The sequence below is a fragment of the Scylla paramamosain genome, chromosome 1 (assembly GCF_035594125.1).
Source record: "Scylla paramamosain isolate STU-SP2022 chromosome 1, ASM3559412v1, whole genome shotgun sequence".
NCBI lineage: Eukaryota > Metazoa > Arthropoda > Malacostraca > Decapoda > Portunidae > Scylla > Scylla paramamosain.
The window spans coordinates 12,245,234-12,265,000 of NC_087151.1; the positions used below are offsets into that span (position 1 = coordinate 12,245,234).

The following is a 19,767-nucleotide window of genomic DNA, read 5'->3' on the forward strand; positions in this document are numbered from 1 at the left end:
ATGAGATATGGGATACACATAATGCTCCAACAGTCCACCTGACTTGAGGGACAAAACAAGGCTAGTTTTTGTGCTCAAAGGCTGGGTGAAGCAAGAGCCTGCCACATCATGTTCACATTTAATACCTGTACAGTAAGGAGTCAACGTGCCGAAATGGACATTGTTTCAAACATGATAAATATATCTGATGTACAAAGACAGAGTGATCTGATTTATTACTACAAGTGATAACCTTAAGAGACGAAAGGCTGGATTAACTAATCACATAAACATAAGGAAGGCCAACTGGAAGACTGGAGCAGCAGATGTGCTGGAAGCCGCATCAAGGAGTGTGGCGGGCCGCATGTTTGACACCTCAGACATAGACCATGCTGTTATTAGTATTTCCTTCTTTATACCATGTTAACATCCCAATGAAGAAAAGCTGAGACAAGGCAGCTGCACACACACTCACACTTACAGTCAAATTCACAAATATTCCTTCTTACCTCAAGGATGGATGGGGACCAATTTTCATAGACTACACAGCATTTGTAATACTTATCTTGATGCAGAGAGTAAATCAGAAATACAGATATAATATAGAGTGGTTATTTAATTCTTCACAGTTATTCTTTTTATATTATTCTTTTATTTTTATTTATTTATTTATTTATTATTTTTTTTTGTCAATTTTAAAAGAGCTGTATGTCAAGTATCATGTCCTAACATTCCTCAAACTCATGCTTTCAGGTAACAGATGATTTGGTGAATGAGTTCTACTGTGATCTTTTGGATCTGGAGGAGTCAGGGGAGGTGGGGAGTGTAGAGGAGAGTCGAAGGAGGGACACAGGGGGTAGAGGTAGCAGCCAAAGGGCCTCAGTATCCCCTAGAAGGCAAGGAGGAAGTGATGGTGGTGGAGGAAGGTGGTCCCCTCCCATAACAGCAAAGGACAAGCATAGGCGGCATGATGGAAGGAAGGAAGGTGAAGGGGTGAGTCTGCAAATTGCACACCTTTTCTTTATATAAATTAATTTAGATGAGAACATAACAAGACAGCCTTGAGCAACTATAGTGCTTGTAGTTCTTAAGCCAGACTGATGCTTTCTTGTAATAACTTAAGTCAGGTGAAGTAAAACCAAGGCAATGATTAGCAGATTGAATTTGCACAGAGACAAGGATGTATAGACTTATGTGTACATGGCTGGAGCATGACTGTCCCCACGTTTATGGCAGACTCAAAAGTAAACTAGTATGAAGCCTAGAATGAAACAATGTATAGTGCATGAAAATGTTTCAATCAGTAAATATCACAACATTTCCCTTCCAGACTGCTGCTGTGCCTCCCCTCAGCCTGAAGGGATCACCCCGACAAGGAAGAATCAAGGGCCGGACATCCAAGACCACTACCACTCGTGCCCCTCGTACCTCCAGGGTGACCACCACTCGCAGTAGGACCACCTCCACCCCTTCTGCCAGGTCCCCCACCACCAAGGCACAGCGCAGTGGTCGGGGCCGCCGCAGTGTGAGGGACAGCACCCCCCGCCCACCCCCTGCACCCCGCCCTCAACTCACACTGGAGCAGGTGCAGCAGATCCAGCGTTCCCGCACCTACCATCTCACCACCCTCAGCCAGGTGTGTGTGTATGTGTGTGTGTCAGCTAAAACTTCTCATCTTGTCAATACTTAAATTCCAGGTTTAATAAGAAGGGATAGTCTTTTTTTTCCCCCCTTTCCACTAGAAGCCAACAGAGCTAACAGTGTGAGTGATGTGTGTATGAGTTTGTGGTACTTTGTCTGGATCACTGCTCATGGGATTGCCAGCTTGGTATATAGATGTACAGGTACAAGAACTATTTCATGATAATTCTGTAAAACATCCACAAACCTGTTTCTTCTTTTGAACAAGACTACACAAACTTGACTCAAATCCTGTATACTACAGTTAGGTAAATACAACTTGGTGACTAAATAAATACTTGTCATATGTACCTTTCTTTTAAATGAAAGTCTAATCTTAAATTTGAACCACCACCACTTGCAGGTCCCAGAACCCATACAGCAGGAGGCACAGGAGGTGGAGGCAATGTTGGAGAAGTGTCAGAGTGAGGTAGTAGAGGAGCAGGGCCGCCTAGCATGGGCAGTGCTGAGGGTTGGGCAACTGGTGCGGGCTATGAGTATCATGGTCAAGTACAGGAACACAGAGAAGAGACTCCGCCATGCCCTTAGGGAGAGAATCAAAGAGCAGCAAGCCATCAAGGAAAAGGTAAGATGATGTGAGGGACAATATTTCTTGGTGTGAGTAGTCTTGTGTTGAAAGGAATCAATTTCTAGATGTTTTTTGGAATATATAATTTTTAGCATCTCAGGAAGGAACTACATATTACTCTCTAATTTTGGATAATCATTTTGACATCTCTTTGGGACTGACACCTCAGAAGGCCTTTTTTTTTTCCTTTTTGTTGTTCTTGGCCAGTGCCCCTCTTACATAAAAAGGCCTAATCTGACTCACTGGTGGTGGTGGTGTTGAGAAGGACTGTTTACTTTGTGCTTTACCTGCCAGGTGTTGGGTCTGAGGCAGAGGATTGCTGAGTATGAGGATGAGCTGCAGTGCTTGTCTGGCTTGGAGGAGGAGGTAGACAGAGCCTTCACTCACCTGGCCACTGATAACGCCCAGTTTGAGGTGCAGCTCACCCGCTACTATGAGTCCCGTGCTGCTCCAGGCATGCCCCACCACCGCCCACAGTCAGGTGAGTGGTGAAGAGTGCCAAGGAATGTACAGCATAAGAGTATGTGTTAATTTATAGATTTAGGTCATCAAAGAATCTAGCTCTTTGTGTGTGCATGTAGTAAATGTGGTACATAATGTGAGTGTTGAGAAAATTGCTGCTATATACTGTTCAGTAGTGAATGGTGTAGAGTGCCAGAGAATGTACAGTTTGAGAGAATATATAAGATTAGAGATTTAGATTGTCAAGGAATTGAGTTGAAAAAAAAAATCCACGTAAAAAAATGAATTGGGGGGTTTTATTGTTTTTGGGGGGATTTTGTTGTTTTCTAGTTTTATTCATTTTTTTTGTTTTTTCCTCATATTTATGTGTAAATCAGTTTAAATAAGCTGATAAAAGGTAATCTAGAGTGAAACAAAAGGTTTGAGGTGTTATCTGAAGGACAGACACTTGTTTAGGTCATGTTGATACAGATTGGTCTGGTTGGACCAAGCCTGTATTAGCTTGTACTGTACAGGAAGTGAAAGGGTCAGGCTTAACTACTATTACATTTCTTATGTATATGTACATATACATAGATCTTATTTTTCTATATGTTATAAAACTGAATTTTTATATGTAAAATACTAAAAAGAAAAAAAAACTTAAGGTCTTTTTTTTTAATGTTTTTTTGGGGATATTTTTTTTGGTTGTTTTTTCTTTTTTAATGGCAATTATGTCTTTGTAAGTGTGTGTGTATGTGTGTGTGTGTGTGTGTGTGTGTGTGTGTGTGTGTGTGTGTGTGTGTAGTAAAAGGAAAGCTTAGTGTGAGTGTGTAGAAAGTTAGTGCTATAGATGTATGTGCTGTATATATTTGGAATAATATATCACCACTCAATCTGGAATCAGTTCAGTAATGGAGTACTGAGAATTAGCTGTTTATCTATATTGTCTACTTATTCATTGAGGAACATGTGCATATGGACTCAAAAAAATTTTGAGGGAGGCACTTCTAAGTTTCACATATGTCTTACCTTTCCCAATACTCATATGTGTCTGAATATTAACAAATGCTTTGGTCCATTGCTAGATGCCAATAATTGTAACTCCTCATATTTATATTTCTTACATGATAAAGTATGAAGTAGTATGTCTTCCTCCATTTATTATCTCATGCAACTTGAGCTGACAGAAGTAAAATAGATCAGTCTAGGAGCCCATTTTTTCTTCTTAGGAAGAGGAAAAGGAGGAGACACAGGAAGAAATATTTGAGATAAAAGTGAAATAGGGAAAAAGAATGAAAAGGAGGACAAGGAACTTATAGACTATAAGGAAGAAAGTGAGAATACCAATACATATCTACCATTATTATATTCTTTTTTTGTACCACCAGCCTCCAGCAGTAGCAGCAGCAGCAATAGTGAAAGGGGTGAGGATGAGGGCCAGGGTGGTGATGGCAGTGACAGTGGGGACAGTGACTCTGGTCTGGGAACAGACGAGGCAAGAACAGACGGAACGGGAGGTGGAGGAGGGGGAGGGGGAGCAGCTGGAGGGCTGCGTCCCCCTGGCTGTGATCCTGCTGTATTCTCTCTTGTTACTGTACTGAGGGAATTGAGGTATGTGAAGGTGCTGATGGTGGTGGTGGTGGTCATGGTGGTTACAGAATTACGGCAATGGTATTTTATCTTGAAGGAATTAGGAGCTGCTGTTGTCTGTTAAAAAAATGTAAGGAGAGAATATGAAACCCCACTAAGTTCCATTTCTTATACTTGTAAGATTTGTTCCTGAAGGGTTGGATGGTTTGCCTGTAAGCCTATTTCTTGGAGACTTGAGTAGTTGATCCCCAAGTGTGATGGTACTGGCAAGATTTTTTGAGTGATCCTTGTTGAAACTCATACCATTCTCTGGCAGATGGGTAATTTTTTTCTTGCTTGAAGGTGGCGGATCAGTACAGCAGCAGAGCGAGGGCGGCGGGAGAAGGCAGTGGAGGAGAGGCGCCATGCAGCCATCATGAGGCGCCTGCACCGGGCTGCCTATGCCTCCCACACTGCCCTATCCACCCTTAACTCTCTCCAAGTGAGTTCCTCCTCTTTATGTCTTCACAGTTTAGCCTGATATAAAGTCCACTGGAAACTTGCATCAGGTCTGGCTCTCTGTTTTTTATGGTTCCCAATTTCTTTTGGTCAGTGTTAAGAAGTGATCTTTGCTGCAGGGAAGTCTGCAACCATCATATTTTCTTACAGATTCTGTCCATGATTTAAACATTTCATTCCAAAGAATTTTTCATGTATTTTCTGAATTTTTTTTATACAGATGTGGTTTTTCATAATCTATGGTGAATAATTTTGCTATGATGTGTAATATTAAGAAGCCTCTTGTCTGTCTTTCTGATGTCTTCTTAATATTCTGATTTAGGTGGAATGTAACATGAGCTTTGCCCTCCTTATCACACTTCCTTGACATTTCTTTTTTCCTGGTTAAAGTTTGTTAAGGACTCCTTCTTGGCATAGAGTGAGCGTGAGGAGCAGCTGGGAGCCATTCCCTGTGTGGTGTGGCTGAGACAAAGTCAGACTGCAGGTGACCTAACTCACCTCACCCGCCTACCTGTCCCTAACACAGATGTAAGAACTGAACATTTCTTAAGATGTATCACCAAAATGCCACCTATTTATCATTATTTATTAAAGGATTGATGATTAATTTTTGGCACTGACTGTGGTACAAAAAATCTAAATCAGCTGTCCTACCACAGACAAGCAGGACACATCCTTGAGTCAGGTTTTTTTTTATTTAGCATAGGTTTGTGGTTTGTAATAACATGACTTACATGGTGTTTTCTACATTTTAACTAATGTTACTACATGTAGTTCCTATCACTTAAAGATACTACTGTGATTCATTATTTATTTTATTTATTTTTTTACTTTTTTTAATCTTACTTTATTTTATACTGTACTTTATTTTGCTACTAAGTTGGACAGTATGATGGCTGTCAAATGGTATGGCAATGGCAGCCAGAACAGCAGTACAGGCACACCAGCAGCCACTGATGACAACATGCTGTTGACCAAGAAGTACCTGGACCACCTCAACGAAAGGGTTGCTCAGGCCAAGATTGCCCAGGAGCTTGCAGCACGCAGGCACAGGTGGGTCATGAGATAACTATTTGCACACTGTCTCTATTGCTGGCACCATCTGTGGCAGCAAGAAGACTGTGATATGCAGACACAATATTAATAACCTTATATTAATTGTCAACTATGTTATATTGAGTGTTATTAGGAGGGGGAAGTTGGCAGGACACTTGCTCACTTTCAAATTTGAATCATTGTACCAAAGGATATACAAGAAGGCATGAAGCTGTGTGAGATTAGTTGTGGTTGGCAGTGACCATTTTTCTCTTTTTTCACCTAAAAGCAGACCACCTCAGGTCATGCTGCAGAAGCTAGATCAGCACTTCATCTTCAGACATGCTCACCTTTTAATGTCTTGCAGGGAGGGTCGGGCTGAGCGTCGTGCCCTCACTCAGCAGGTAGAACAACTCAAGCAGGAGCTGGCTAACTTGAGACACTCTTACCAGGTAGGTCCTCCTTAGTGCTCCTTCCTCATGACTCATGTATACCAGAAGTCAATACATTCCTTAGATTTGTACCCTTTCTGACTTGCATATATGGAGGTTTCTATTGGGTTTACTCCACAGCCATTCCTTTTCATTTCTGGCATTTAGGTTTGTTTCTCAGCATTTTAGAACATGAATCATTGCATTTGCTTGGCTATTAATATTACATTAGTGCTTATTTAATCCATGAAAATGCAATTATTTGCAAAAGAATGATAATATCAAATTTGATGTCATTCCTGAACTTCAAAATGTTGAGAGTAGTAACAGCAGATTAAAGCTCTTTCCTCCTTGAAGGTAACAAAGGAATGCAAATTGGGTAGTGGAGCAGAGGTGGACTTGCTGAATGTTGAAAACAAGCTAGATGCCAGTCTGGACCTGCGATGGCCCAGCAAAGTGGCCAGCCAGGTAGCCCGTCACGACTCCACCATGATGCACCTCCAGGTCTGTAGCCACCACAGGAAAGGACAAAGAGGGACCATTAACCTGTTTGTCTATTATTTCACCAGTCAACATCCCTCTTATTTGGGTAGGGATTCTCATTTATTTGCCTTCATCCATCTATGATACATTCTGAATGAGGGGAAATGTTTAAAATTTTAGCATCTCATCTTCCATTTACCATCTTCATATTATTACCAAAAATTTTTCTTAGAAAGTTCATACTTCAAGTACTATTTCATATACAGTCATCCCTTGTTATCCACAGGGGTAAGGTAACAGATACGCCTGTGGATAAGGAAAATCCATGGAAAATTAGTGTCCTACCTTAAGAATACCCTTTAACCCGTAAAACATTATTTAAGTAAAGAAAAAACATTTGCCTTACAGCAACATAACACCTGCCTTTCCCATAATTTGTTTAGTATGTTAATCTTCTCCTCCAGGGTCATCATGTTCCTTGCACACTTTGGAGTTTCTCCAGCCAGTTTCGTTGCAGGTCTCTTAGAAGTCATGGTGAAGAAAATTCATGTTCATACAGTACAGTTGTGATGATGTGGTGCAGGGCAGTGGAAATGATGCTGACATGAAAGAGTTTACTGTGTGACTGAAGACAATGACACGTGATCTCAGGCCCCAGCAGTGGAGTATGGGAACAGTGTGTGTGTGTGTGTGTGTGTGTGTGTGTGTGTGTGTCTGTGTGTGTGTGTGTGTGATGTGGTGAGCAGCAGGTAATTGGAATTTGAGGTTGGCAGCAAACTGTGTAAAACTGAAACTGTGGAAACTAAAACTGTGGTTAATGATGGATGACTGTATTAAAATTTTAGTAGTGGAAAACTTCACTGCTGAGATTCATTAGAAAAGTAGTGCCAATGACATTCACTATAGCAGCTGCAATATGTATGTATTATTTTATAAAAAGCAGGATTTCGAGAGGATTGTAATTGTGTATTTGTGTAGTCTCTTTCTTAAATGCAACAGCAGACATTTCTTCATCCAGTATTTCTCACGTGACCATAGTATAAGTAAAATCACTTCCACAACACAGACAGACACAGCCAGCCAGACCCGGGAGCTGCGGGCATTGCAGAAGGAGGAAGCAGCTCTAGCAGCCCACATCCTGGCACTGCGGCAGGAGAGAGACCACCTGCACTACCACCTGAAGCAGACCATCTCACAGGTCACTGCTATCACATCCCTTACTCAGAAACTGCTACACTGCTAGGCCTGATAATGGTTGCCTACATGTCTCTCTCTACTGCCACCTTTCTAAACCTGCTTAGTCTCCATATCTCTTGATTGTTGTGTGTATTTAATTTCATTACCTTCACTTTATTGAACTCTACTTGCTTAGATTATTTTTATATCTGTTTGTTCATATATTTCATTTGTTCCATCACCACCCATCAATCAGTTACACTAGCCTTATGAATCTTTCCTTAGCAATAGGGACTTTGTGTTGTGCTGGGCAAATTTTTAGATATTTGATCACTTGCTTGTGGAAATGTTCAGTAGGATCAAGTATAACTGTGCTTCAAATCCCTGTTTCATGTATCTTCCTGCATAAATCTTGTTGATAAAATTAGCTCAAAAGACATTAAATTTCTTGTTGGTGTTACAGAAGCGCAGTGTTTCCAAGTCTGTGAGGGGCGTTGGGAAAGCAGAGGAGGTGCGGCAGCTGAGGGCTACTGTGGCACGCCAGGATGAAACTATTGCAGCACTCAGGTGTGTCTGTCTGCCTTCACATATTTCTGATATCTCAATATCCCTAATAACAAAGGAATTGAAGAAAGTTCTTTGGAGGATAGCTTTCCAAGCATAGATTCCTTGGATATGGCTGCTTTATTGGTACTTTTTTTTTTAACTGTTATTTCTTTTCCCTTAATCCTAATCAGAATCTCTTTAAGCTTATTGGAGACACAGGGCACTAATTTGTGATCTGTCTTAGTCCTAAGACCTCTTGCTAGGAGAGGGCATCTTCACCAACTACACTGCACAAGACAGTTGCACAAACTTAGTTGGGTTTCTCCATCAGTGCCCAGCAGTAGGACTGTTTTACTCCTGCTGCACTGTAACAGACTCACCCATATCCCTGCATCTGATTTGATTTGCTTATTGGATCTGTCATGCACAAACACTCTTCCTTGTCTCACACACTCTTCATGTTGCATATCCATGCCATTTGTGATCCTCTTACTGATTATCTTTTTCAGTAATCACACTTTCATTCTGTCTTTATATGTTTGAATCAGATTGGAAGAATATTGCCATTGTATTATATGCATGTTTACAAAAGGAGACTGAAGAGGACACAGTGAGGGGACTGGGAACTTATGTAATTTTATTCTTACTTTGAGACAAGGAGTTAAATAGATAGATACCTTTTCACAGCCATCCCACTTAAAGGGTGGGGGTCATCAATCAGGTAGATAAATAGATAGATAGATAGAAAGATAGATAGATAAATAGATAGATAATATCCTTCATAAAATTTTGCTGAGCCACTTTTTCTGCCTTCAGACTGGAAATCAATTCCCTTCGTGACAAGACAGGAACAGTGACTCTACCTGGACTGCCTCCTCTACCCAAGCCCAGTCCCTCCCCTTCCCCTCCAGCCCACTCCACCTCCAGCTGGACTGAGGAGCAACAATCCACCAAGACAACAGACAGAGACTCCCTCCCTCAAACCTTCAGGCAAGACGAGTACTCTGGCAGGGACAGCAGTGATGGGACGGCACCAGGAGTGGCAGGCAGCAGTGACGACAATGCTGACATCTCATCATCTTCAGATTCCTGAACTGATATAATGTAGTGTAGTGTTGGCAGTCTTATCCTACACCCTTTAGCAAAGGGGAAAAGTATACAGACCAAACTTATTAACCTAAATTTATTGATATAACAAAAAATATATGAAAATAATGGTACATTTAACATTTTGAGGCAATCTGGTCAGCTAAATAAATACCAAATATAAGTTAAAGTGAGCTCTTTGGATTGCACTTATGCTGTTGTCCTTCAGGTAAACAGAGGCTTTTCCAACCCCTCTGTAGTACTCAGAGTGCAGCCCACCTTCGAGTAAATTAACTGATCCAGGCACACTTGGTATTTTCAGAAACATTGACCCTCTTTTGCTTTGAGACATGGCCATATTTTTTCCTTGTCACATAATATTTGTGTTGCAAAGAAATGAAATCAAGTGGACTTTTGCACCAAAATTTGGTATCTTACTTTGAAGTCATGGTGGTTTTTAACACACTTTTTAGTTTATGTTTCATCATAGTTTCCTTTGTTTCACTGATTTTAGTGTTCTTAGAAAAGCCAATGGAATAACACTAAGGACAGTTCTGACCCTGTTGGAAAAATGACACCAGGCTTGAGGCACTCCAGGGAAAACAGCAAGCACCATGAGAGTTGAATTTCCACTTTTTATAGTTCTTACTTTTAGGCATGGGAAGTCATTATTGCAAAATTCCATAAAGGGAGCAAGCTTGTTGGTGAAAATCCTGTTAATATACTGTGGAATACATGTATCTTTCCTCAGTTACAATATCAAATTTTTGCTATGAATTTAATGTTTTATACTTCTTACCATTTGATCAACTGTGGAGATCATGATACAAGTTTGATTTGATGCAGCATTCTTAATACCTGGCAGAGAATGACCATGGCAGAAATGTCTTTAAGACACTGTGCAACACACCACACACCTCTTGCATTCATGTGACACATCACAGTACATTTTAATGCAATGCCTTGCACACACTTGTCTTATCTCTTACCATATCAAAACAGGATTATCTCACTTATGTGTAACTAGTTTGCCTACCAGACTTTCTCAAGTAATTTCTGTTCATTCTAAAGTTATTACCATTCCATCCCACTACTTCCTTTAAATGCGTCATATACTCATAATTAATTTCTTATGGCAGGACCGCTCTTGCATTATCATCATCTTGCACACCACACTACCATATTCTTTTACTCTTCTTTCATTGACATCCTTTCTTATCTTGTGAGTAAGATAGGACTCATTTAATGCCAGAAACTGGTGCTGTGATCACTTTAGCATTGCATGTAAGTGTACAGATGTTATCTAACAGAAGCATATTGCAAAGCTGAACACTGAATGAGATGGTTTTTCAAAGGCTGTCATGAATGGTGCAAAGAACAAATCCCTGAAGTGCCACATGATTGCAGTGGTGCCATTTCATGTTTTTTTTCTTTTACAGGTGTCATTATGCAAGTCCTTCATAGCTACACTGTTTGTCTGTTTCTAGGTTATGATAGTTTTGTATATTTTTCCTTGGCATATAATATTCCCAACAGGCTTGTATCAATACAGTAATTTCTAAGGAGCAAGGGTCAGGCAAATACTTCACTCAAGTGGTCCAATTTTGTGCAAAGAAATATGGCTACAAAGTTGATAACAGCATAATGTAACAATAAATACATAATTAATTTTTTATATACTATACTGCATATGCCTCTTAAAATCTATTAAATTAATGAGCTAATATAATGCCCTTTTATACCTGATTTATACATAAACCAGGTATGATGACTGAAAAGTATAGAACATGACAGTTTAAAAGGACTGCCAGTGTGTGTTCTCTCCTGTCTGAGACAACGGTAAATACTAAACTATATTTTTTACATGACATATATCCACTTTTGAAATTATAAAGGTTACTGTCACAAAGGCACTGTATGTCGTGTTTAAGACCTTAACTTTGATTAACCTTACTGAAGTTCTTTTACAAAAATGTTCACAGTCAACCTTCAGAAGACAATGAACATTACCATACTACATTTTAAAAAGGCACTAACACTCTTGCATTATCATCACTCCATACAACTGTCATCATCGTCACCTAACTTTCCTTCTTCATTATACTCTCGAGTTAAACAATCTTATAATCATGATAATGTGATTCTAAATGAAAAGTAATGGGATGATTCCATAACTTGTACAATCACTTCAAGTTCAGTTGCATGACTCCAGTTATATACACCAAGGTTTCATTTCTGCTCATGTTAGAAATCCAGATCATCCTATATTGTGCAAATTTGTATGGCTGAATATTAATTGAAGAGTGTAGATTAAAAGCTAGTATACTATAAGAAAGAACCAGGCTACATATGGAACCCAAGGGACATTGTAATATTGTAATAGTTAACAACTAAAAATCAAGGTGACCATTAAATGTTTTTTTTCCAGATTGACAATTATGATTAATCTTTATGAATCTGAAAGTGACATTCTTTGGGGTCATAAAAGTTTGTAATTAGTAATACAAAGAGCTATGTTACGTAAATGAGGATAACTTAGATGCCTTCTGTTCATGCTGGGATGTATCTTGGGAAACATCAGATTTGAGATTCCATGACATGTTGATTTCACATAATTAAAGAACAGGCCAATGAAAAGGAGGTCCATCACAGATTTTAGCATAGCAAACAAGAATGGTGGGGAGTGAATGAGTTCACTAATGTTTTGGCCTTCATGTGCTGCACTAGACAAATAGAAAGTGCAACTACCTGTGGTGGTGTTTATTTTACATAAATAGGATTTCTAATGAAAACTGGGCAGCTCTACATAAATTGAAGATTCATAACTTGAAACCTAGGTGTATATGAGCACTGCTGTGGTACTTGAACAATAGGTACAGCAACAGACAAAAGTAGCATTCACACTTAAAAGCCACTGAAACTAATTACAGAGAGCTGTGACCAATTGTCAACTGATGCCTGGAAGAAGGCAAGGGGAACAGGTTTAGGTTTTCTTTACTAGGTTGATCTTACTGTGCAATGGTGGTAAATCATGTGATGGATCAGGGAACCTTTAATCAGACCTTGCTGAGAAAATTTTGTGAGATAACACTAATTCTGTCTGCATCTGTAACAGCACTTGGTTCTATAGTCTTTGGAAGAAATACTTATGCATAATTTATATCAAATACAAAAGCATGCCATGTCCTGATACATAATGACAGTTCACTACAATAAGCAATGTATGGAGATACTGATAACTACTTTTCTTGTAAATTACTTCCAGTGCACCAAAGTATGTAACTTAATGAAGATGAAAAATCAGTTTCACCTCTCAAAATGGCGCAGTGATAAGCTGTCTTCCTATCTGTGTTTACAAGACTCACACAAAGCCAAGCAATTTCTTCCAGACATGCTTCTCAGTCACTGATTACAAGTAAGATTACTCAACCAGTGCTTGTGCTCACTCACGTCTTTACTTCCATCATTACACATTTCCCTAATTGTGTGACTTGCAACTAGTAAGTAGCCACAGTAATCAGAGCTACTGGAGGTACAAGTCTTCAGTGTGATATGTCATCTATTTCTACAACTACATTAAGAATAAACTTCCACCATGTATAAATTATTCATTTTTCCAAACCTCCTGTCTCGAGAGCTGCATACAATTATTATCTCAATCCAAGGCACTTATAAGGCAACCTGTACTGTATACATGAGCTAAAGGCATTACACTTGTTGACTAGATAAATGATAGGGCAGGCACAGATCGTCTTCTGTTTACCTTCATTGTCAAGTTTGTCTTTTTGTAATCATAACTCTAGTGTGGTGATATATATCTGGCCCTTCACTCATGGCATCAAAGAGAGCTGCTTCAAAACTTTACACATGCACCTATGAATATCAGTCACTTGTCATCCAAAATTTCACAAGTATATTTGTAGTATTATTACAGCCAGAATGTGAGCTATTTGGTGGTGCAGCATAGGGTATTCATTCTTTGGTATCAGAGTAATAATGGTGACTGACATCAATGGGAGTTTGAGAACATTCTGCAAGCTTTCTTTGTGCTTTTAGTATTACCTAAACCTTGTACTTTTCAACTACAATCTACAACTACTTTTCTTAACTTGATTATAATGTATTATTAAATTAGTTACTTATCAGCCAACAGTGTTTTATAAACAACAAAAAATAGAGCGTCCAGGTTTTGCTGCACCAGTTACCAATGGAATAAAAAAAAAAAATAAATAAATAAAAAATAAATAAATAAAAAACTTCATCTGCTTTTTTAAATTCAAACAAAATGATGCTACAAAATTTTGGAAGCTTTCATGATTTCTGGACATCCAACTCCCATCAGCAAGTTTTGGTTTTTCTTTCAACTGAACCAATGCAAGTGCTTGTAATAAAAAATTGCTCTGAAAATTGTTCCCATGAAAATAAAACCTTCCACTGAGGCATCACCCTCATGACACAACAGCCACAATACCATCTGATGGTAGTGCTGCACCACAAGTCCAGAGCTGTTCATGTGTGTGAATAACTTTGGCTACAGGTATTTAGTCTTGTGAAAGGTGTTGTAGTCAGTAACGTGTAACACTTTCAAGGGCCAGAGAGGCTGAGCAACATATGGCACAGGCTTGACACTGATGCAGAGATTCTGACTAGATGTTACAGAATAACACCCCTCTCTGGGGGAAGCTTAACACATCTTCTCATGTAAATAACATATAAAAGGACTACATTAATAGTATATAATACTTAATCCTGACTATTGCTTGGCAAAGCCGACTTACATAATCTTGAGGGTATGATATTTTTTTACTAAATGTAATTCTACTCAGTTATTAACTATGTAATATGTACGTACCAATATATCTTAGCTTGCTCATCTAGTACCTTAAAATACTCGGCCTGCCTGTGTGTAGTTTGGAAATGTGCAGCTTTCAATACTTTGACTCTTTCATCATCAAATAGTGCCAGATTTTCTACAAGAATATTTCTGTTGGATCAGTCAGATTATCAGATGAGCCAATGATCTCGGATTACAGGATGAGCTCACATCTCCGTGACTTCACTCAGATTTCAGGGTAAGCCACGTGGTAGCCGGCACCACACCAGCCAGCTACCAGACCAGTCTGCATGGAGACAAGAGGACCACACAACAATTGGCATGTGCACTCATTGCTCAGGTTTCCATACTACACACAAACACTTAAAAAATAAATTCTTACATTCTATAGTACTTAAAATTATGAATAATGACAAGTGGCCTAGGTATGCTACATGAGTAGGTACAGATTATCAAATAACTAAGTGCTATTAACAAAATATCTATTCTTTACATGATAATGATGTAACGAGAAAAAGTTATTATATGTATAAACATATCACTAGTTCCAGGAAACAGAGAACTCTCAGATATGGAATTAAATCTCATGAAATAGGAAAGGACAAGTATATAAGCTTTGTAATATCATAACTAGGTGATCATCTGGAAGTGAGTAACTACAATAAGCTAAAAACCCCTTTGATAATAGTTATTAAAATAAAAACTGGAGAATGATTGAATTTTCTGTAATTTAGACTCATCATTAAGTAATACTTCATCAATACAAAGAGAGTCCTAACACAGCCAAGCAACCTTTCCTCTGAGTCGCAGAGAGCACGGATTGCAAACCCCAGGAAGAAACAGACCTCACTGACTTCTGCTGCTGCTGCTGCTGAGCCAAGACAAACCACCAACCCAAACGACTCCAGTGACACATATCTCACAAGAGTACAGAACTGAGGATGGTGTAGCAGGGATCACAGAGTGGTTGGCTGGCCTTCCTTGGGAAAGAGGAATGTGGAGAGGAATTTCCAACACCCAGGCAGATCTCCATCATTGCTGGTTTATGGCTGATGGCACACAGCTGGTGGCACACTCAACTATGGCCCCAAAGACAGACTGGCGTGCATGCATACTCTTATTGTTACTTTACACTCCATAACATATCCATGTGTTGTCAATTTCTATAACCTAACTGAAGATCATGGTAAGAGCAAGCTTCTGATGACTTAAAAACAGCTTACATCTCTTAAAGGGCCCCATAGACATTATGACCACAGATCAGGTTCCATTCCAATTCTGTTCTAACTCCTCAGCGTTACTCATAGATATTCAGTTTTACTTCAGTTCTCCCAAGATGTGACAAAGTGAGGACATGGCTTCCCTACTCAGTGATGAGGATATGGCCTATGCTCTTGGAGCCATTACTGTGGCATATTTCACTGCAGAACTAAAGAAACCCAAGCATTAAAGGAAAATGCGTTAGAGAGTGCCAGCAAGTCATAGTACATATAGACTTGGCGTGTAGAAGTCATCAGCTGAAGCTCCTGACCATGGACTCTGGATTATTTTATCTTTTTTTTTTAAGCTACTCCAGGGATTATCATTATTAATTATTAAGTAATTAATTAATTAGTTTATTTATTATCAATACAGTCTCATTTGGCCATTGCATCCTTTTCTTGTAATTTCTCTAATAAAATGTCATAAGCTGCATCCCTTTTATTTTGTCACTTTAATCTTCACTTTTCACCTTCCAAAGACAAGATTGTTCTTTATCAAGTTCAATGAAATCAGCCTAGTACTCCTTATCTGTGGATGTCACTGACATCTTCATGCAATGAATGTTGCTTCAGAACTGAAGTAGATTGTACGACAATGCCATAAGACGTTCAGACTTACAGATGCCTGAACTGAAATGGAAGCCATGAACCTGGTGATGGCAGGTTTCAATCTGGCTGCTGACTCTGCCCACTTTTGGTCATAGGATCACTCTATACATGGTGAGATTTGCTTATGATTCTGGTGCCTGGACCCAGTGGTCATAATGTCTATGGGACCCTTTTAAAGATAATTTTCATTCATGATGCCAAATATTTCTTTCCTTAACAGCTTTAAATATTTCAGAAACTGAATAAATAAATGTTAAATACTTCAATAAAATGTTACAAAAATGTTAAAATATTTTAGGGAAATTAATACTTTTCTCAAAAATTTCATCCATGAAAAACTGCTCTTCCTTGTCACGGTCCTCCTCAAATCAACATTTATTGCTGCAAGACAGCCTTGAGTGGAGGAGAGGCAGGCACACACCAATGCCTTGATGAACCAGCCAGGGGTGAGAGACCAAGAACCAGTTGGCAGCAAGGGGCCAAAGTCTACACTGAACTGAACCAGACTGGATCACAATCCAAGTGAACCAGAACCAGAACCAGCCAGGTAGGGGTCAAGACTCAACAAGAACCAGAACCATTCATGAACTGCAACCCAGGGTGAACAGAACCTGGCAGGGACTGAACCACAGAATGAAAAAGAACCAACCAGAGACAGGAGGCAGCCTGGTTCCAGAACTGCCTCCTCCCTGCCACTCCTTTAAATAAAGGTAACAATAACAATGTGAACAACAAAAGAACAACATGTATCTGCCATTGTCCCATCAGAGCTCTCTGGTCCACTCCAACAAACAGATTGTCATAGGATGTCACTTTAACTGCTCTCCCTAAGTCCGTCCTCGTCCTCTACCACTGCTTTGAACTTCCCCGTGAAGCAGACAAACCCTCAACAGAAGCTTCGACTAGGGCGATGGAGTTTCCTTCTCTGTTGCTCTTCCTCTCTGGTAGTTAATGATTTCATGCGACGAGGCTGATCTCCCAGTTATTTTTCCCCTCTCTAAAAATACTGTGCACAAGATAACATGTAATTATACTATAGTTCCGTCGAAAAAAAAGAAGTTATACATTTCATCAAATAGGTCTTGTCGAATATCTCGAGTAAAAAAAAAACCACGTAAGCAAAAAAGAAGAAAAAAAAATTCCCCATGGTTTGACTATGTTATTTATATTTGAGATCACCGTCATGATCCCACTGGGAGAATGTCATGAACACCGGCGTCTCCAAGACACGCGCGTGTGACTGTCCGGCGCGGCTTGGCGGCGCGCACACCCTCGCGCACACAACTCACACCCCCGCACCGAAGGGAGGCGGGAGGGACGGGGCGGGACGGGGCTGTGCGGGCTAGGTAAGTGTTCACAACCAGAGTGGTAGAAGCCTGGGGGTTGGGCCTCGTATTTTCAGGCTGTTCCAGGCTTTTCATCAGGCAGGCGGTGGTGCCGCGCACACGCGTATCACCAGACGGCGAGGGGTAGCTACTGCATGCGGGCTTCCTGCAACTGAGGTTGAGCGGCTTGATAGGGCGACATGGGGATGGTGCCAGCGGCTGCGGCGGCGGCGGCAGTGGCGGCAGGCGGGAGGGACCACGAGTATCCCGGGACGGCGGCGGCGTACTGGGACATGGCTGAGGCTGCAACACAACCAAGGGACACCAGCGTTATGTTAATGACAAACTTAGTTACTAATAAAAAAATAAAAAAATGTATACTTTGATTGGTCCAAGTTTTATATACTATCTACATCTAACACACACACACAGACACACACACAGTAAACCACTCATGCAGTGTGATGGTGTGCCACGTGTTACCTCGTGTGTGGTGATGGTGGTGGTGGTGGTGCCTTCACTCATAACGTCACGCACTCACACCTTCACTTTTTTCTTTGAACACTGAACTTTCTTATGACGAGTGAGTGTAATGCTACAGTTAACCCACACTGCAAATTATGTCACAATCCTCGCACACACACACACACACACACACACACACACATGCAAAAGGTGACCTTGCACACACACGTATAGACAGCACCCAGGGTTTTCCCGTGTACGTATAAAATCAAACAGAAAAGCCCTTGCAAGCAGCCCTCACAAGCCTCAACAAACATTCCCTGGGAGAAGTTAACACGTACAAACAAACAAGAGACAAGGAAATGAGAAGACCCGGACATGTGAACAGTAGGAGGGAAGGGAAGGTAAATAAGGTGTAAAGGTACCACAATTAGTAAGTCGTCAGGTAAGAATGACCTTGATTGACTAAAGTATTTGATTACATAAAGGTACTAAATCCAATAACTAGCTAGGTAGGAATGGGCTTAATTAGCTAAACTACTTGATTGCCTCCATTTGACTTTCTGGCTTTAAGGTTTACGACAAACTCAAGTTAAATCAAGACAAGCAATGAAGGGAGCGACGTGTGAGGGTTACATGCAGGGCCCTTGAGTCTCATTTTCATGCACTTGCCATTTAGGATTTGAAAGTGTCGAAGAAAGGAGTGTGTGTGTGTGTGTGTGTGTGTGTGTGTGTGTGTGTGTATGTGTGTGTGTGTGTGCGCGATTAAAACCCCCACAGGTCCACTGTTGTGTTTATGTGGTAGGGGTGGGCGTCAGTCATTCAGTCAATCACTCAGTGGTAAGTCAGTGCAAGTCATACAGATACACACGCACACACTCGTGATAAATCCTTCCAAACCCACACGTCAGTGAACCAGTTTGAGGGGCAGGTAGGTCATGATTAATGTTTTATTTCTAATGGTAGTTCATAATGCTTGCGAGGCCAACCATCACTCAGTCTCTGAATCAATAATAATGCATCTCCGTGTGTTCCATCAAGTCATCAGTTAAATGTTGCATGGAAGATTGCCTTAGTGTTCTCTCAAGTGAGATTAAGTACAGAGGAGGTAGAAAAGTGTATGTAAAGTCGCTTTACATACTCCACCAGGATGAAGGACAACAACAAACCGTTCCCACGCTTTCCTGAGGTGGACGGACAGATAGTTGTGTTTACGTGGGTGGCGGGAATGCGTGAGAAAAGACTAAAAAGCTTGGCAAACATAATCAAACCAATGGTAAAACCCTGTCATGCTGGTGCGTGTGCCCGGCCCCACCTTGATGTGATGCTGCTGCTCGCCCGGCTTGCAGCTCACCTGCTGACACAGCGGCAGCGGCGGCGTAAGGCTCAATGCCCGTGGCAGCAGCAGTCTGATAGGTAGCGGGGTACGAGGCAGCAGCGGCGGCGGCACTGGTGTAATCAAAATAGGCCTGTTGTCCTGCGGCAGTGAGGGCGGCGGCCGTGGGGTTGAGGGCGGAGGGCGTCATCGGCAGCAGACCCGCCGTGGTAGGCAGGTAGGACGGGTGGTAGATGTAGTTATGATGCAACCTGCGGGAGAAGAGAGTCATGGTCAGTAACCTCAACACTCGCACAAAAAAGAGAAAAGGGTGGGGCGGCCAGACAAAGAGAAAACGAAGGTCAGACACAAACTGTATCATCCCGTGACACATGGGACTGCGAGATGTGTCATCGCCGC

General features: G+C 40.7%; 2 protein-coding genes across 7 annotated transcripts in view; one reads left to right on the forward strand and one right to left on the reverse strand.

Moving 5' to 3' along the window:
- The window catches only part of LOC135100657 (uncharacterized), a 41,098-nt gene extending 27,957 nt beyond the window's left edge, over nt 1–13,141 (forward strand). For 3 of the 4 annotated variants that reach the window (XM_064003757.1, XM_064003768.1, XM_064003777.1), the window contains 13 exons: nt 733–972; nt 1,310–1,615; nt 2,024–2,245; nt 2,543–2,729; nt 4,081–4,303; nt 4,625–4,763; nt 5,198–5,308; nt 5,661–5,833; nt 6,183–6,267; nt 6,604–6,750; nt 7,796–7,927; nt 8,369–8,472; nt 9,268–13,141. In XM_064003757.1, the coding sequence (XP_063859827.1) occupies nt 733–972; nt 1,310–1,615; nt 2,024–2,245; nt 2,543–2,729; nt 4,081–4,303; nt 4,625–4,763; nt 5,198–5,308; nt 5,661–5,833; nt 6,183–6,267; nt 6,604–6,750; nt 7,796–7,927; nt 8,369–8,472; nt 9,268–9,544 (2,346 nt within the window). In that variant the 3' untranslated portion in view covers nt 9,545–13,141. Of the gene's footprint in view, nt 1–732; nt 973–1,309; nt 1,616–2,023; nt 2,246–2,542; nt 2,730–4,080; nt 4,304–4,624; nt 4,764–5,170; nt 5,309–5,660; nt 5,834–6,182; nt 6,268–6,603; nt 6,751–7,795; nt 7,928–8,368; nt 8,473–9,267 lie in introns of those variants that run through there. The other variant, XM_064003788.1, reaches the window with a different exon arrangement.
- Nucleotides 9,620–19,767, reverse strand: part of LOC135100692 (RNA-binding protein 24-like) — a 106,013-nt gene continuing 95,865 nt past the window's right edge. For 2 of the 3 annotated variants that reach the window (XM_064003863.1, XM_064003872.1), the window contains 2 exons: nt 19,348–19,619; nt 9,620–17,870 (listed from right to left, as the gene is read on the reverse strand). In XM_064003863.1, coding sequence (XP_063859933.1) covers nt 17,716–17,870; nt 19,348–19,619 — 427 coding nt within the window. In that variant the 3' untranslated portion in view covers nt 9,620–17,715. The remainder of the gene's footprint in view (nt 17,871–19,347; nt 19,620–19,767) is intronic. The other variant, XM_064003874.1, reaches the window with a different exon arrangement.